This window comes from Priapulus caudatus, unplaced genomic scaffold (genome assembly GCF_000485595.1).
Source record: "Priapulus caudatus unplaced genomic scaffold, Priapulus_caudatus-5.0.1 Scaffold928, whole genome shotgun sequence".
Classification (NCBI taxonomy): Eukaryota; Metazoa; Priapulida; class Priapulimorpha; order Priapulimorphida; family Priapulidae; genus Priapulus; species Priapulus caudatus.
In genome coordinates this window covers 122428-123326 of record NW_014577989.1, presented here as the reverse complement: position 1 = coordinate 123326, position 899 = coordinate 122428, and the positions used below count along the sequence as shown (strand labels likewise).

Sequence of the window (899 nt, the reverse complement as noted above, 5' to 3'; positions counted from 1 at the left end):
TGCGTGCGTGCGTGCGTGCGCGACACTTACATCATCGTTGTTCGTCTCGATGTCACTCGCTATGTTCCACTCGGTCGCCGGCAGCGGCTTCTCCAGCAGGTTCGCCGCAGCGGTGGCGACACCTGGGTACCAGTGCGCCGTCAGCGACTTCACCTCCCAGAGGGAGCTGTCGATGGCGTGCGTGCGCGTCAGGTCCGTCTCCTCCATGACGTAGGGGTCGTCGCAGAGGCCTGTCGCGGGAGAGGAGGGGGGGAAGGTCGACAAATGGCGTGATGATGATCACGGTGAGACAGCGGTGCGAAAACAAAGCAAATCTCTGACAAGCATATCTATCTATCTCTCTCTATCATCTCTCGCTCTCTCTATCTCTCACTCTCTCTCTTTGCTCTTCTATCGTGCGCTGCGTATCTCTATTATCTCGTCTCATATAGCGTCGCTTCTAGTCTTCGTCGTCGTCGCGCGTCGTATGTCTGACGGCCGAGCATGGCCTTTGAATCTAGTCATAGCGAAGTGGCGTTTCTTACCGCGAATGGCCGATATTCTTGCTTTCGTATTTTCGCCTGCAGAAGAAACCTGCGAGACACGCTAGTGCTGCACCTCGTAGCTGGCAACTACTGTGGGTGCACTATGTGCGTGCCACTACCGTGCTGACTTACTGTGGCGTGCCACCTACCCCGTGTGCCACTCATGTGCGCAGCCTTACCGTGCTGCCCTACGTGCTGCCACCTACCAGTGCTGCCACCTACTGTGCTGGCATTTACCGTGCTGCGATAGTCTGACGGGCCGGTGGCAGCACGACAGCTGGCGTGTCGTATGAGCAGGTTGCCGACGAACGGCAGTGACGAGGATCCCCACCCCCGCCGGCGCGGGGGCGGTGACGGCGAGCCGGGGAGTACGTT

General features: G+C 59.0%; 1 protein-coding gene across 1 annotated transcript in view; it reads right to left on the bottom strand.

Annotated features, from left to right (window-relative positions):
• LOC106814463 (nucleolar complex protein 4 homolog) overlaps positions 1 to 899 on the bottom strand; it is a gene marked incomplete at its 5' end in the record, with an annotated part of 6476 nt that overhangs the window by 340 nt on the left and 5237 nt on the right. The window contains 2 exon segments of the mRNA XM_014818779.1: positions 31 to 230; positions 762 to 890. Of these exon segments, the coding sequence (XP_014674265.1) occupies positions 31 to 230; positions 762 to 890 (329 nt within the window).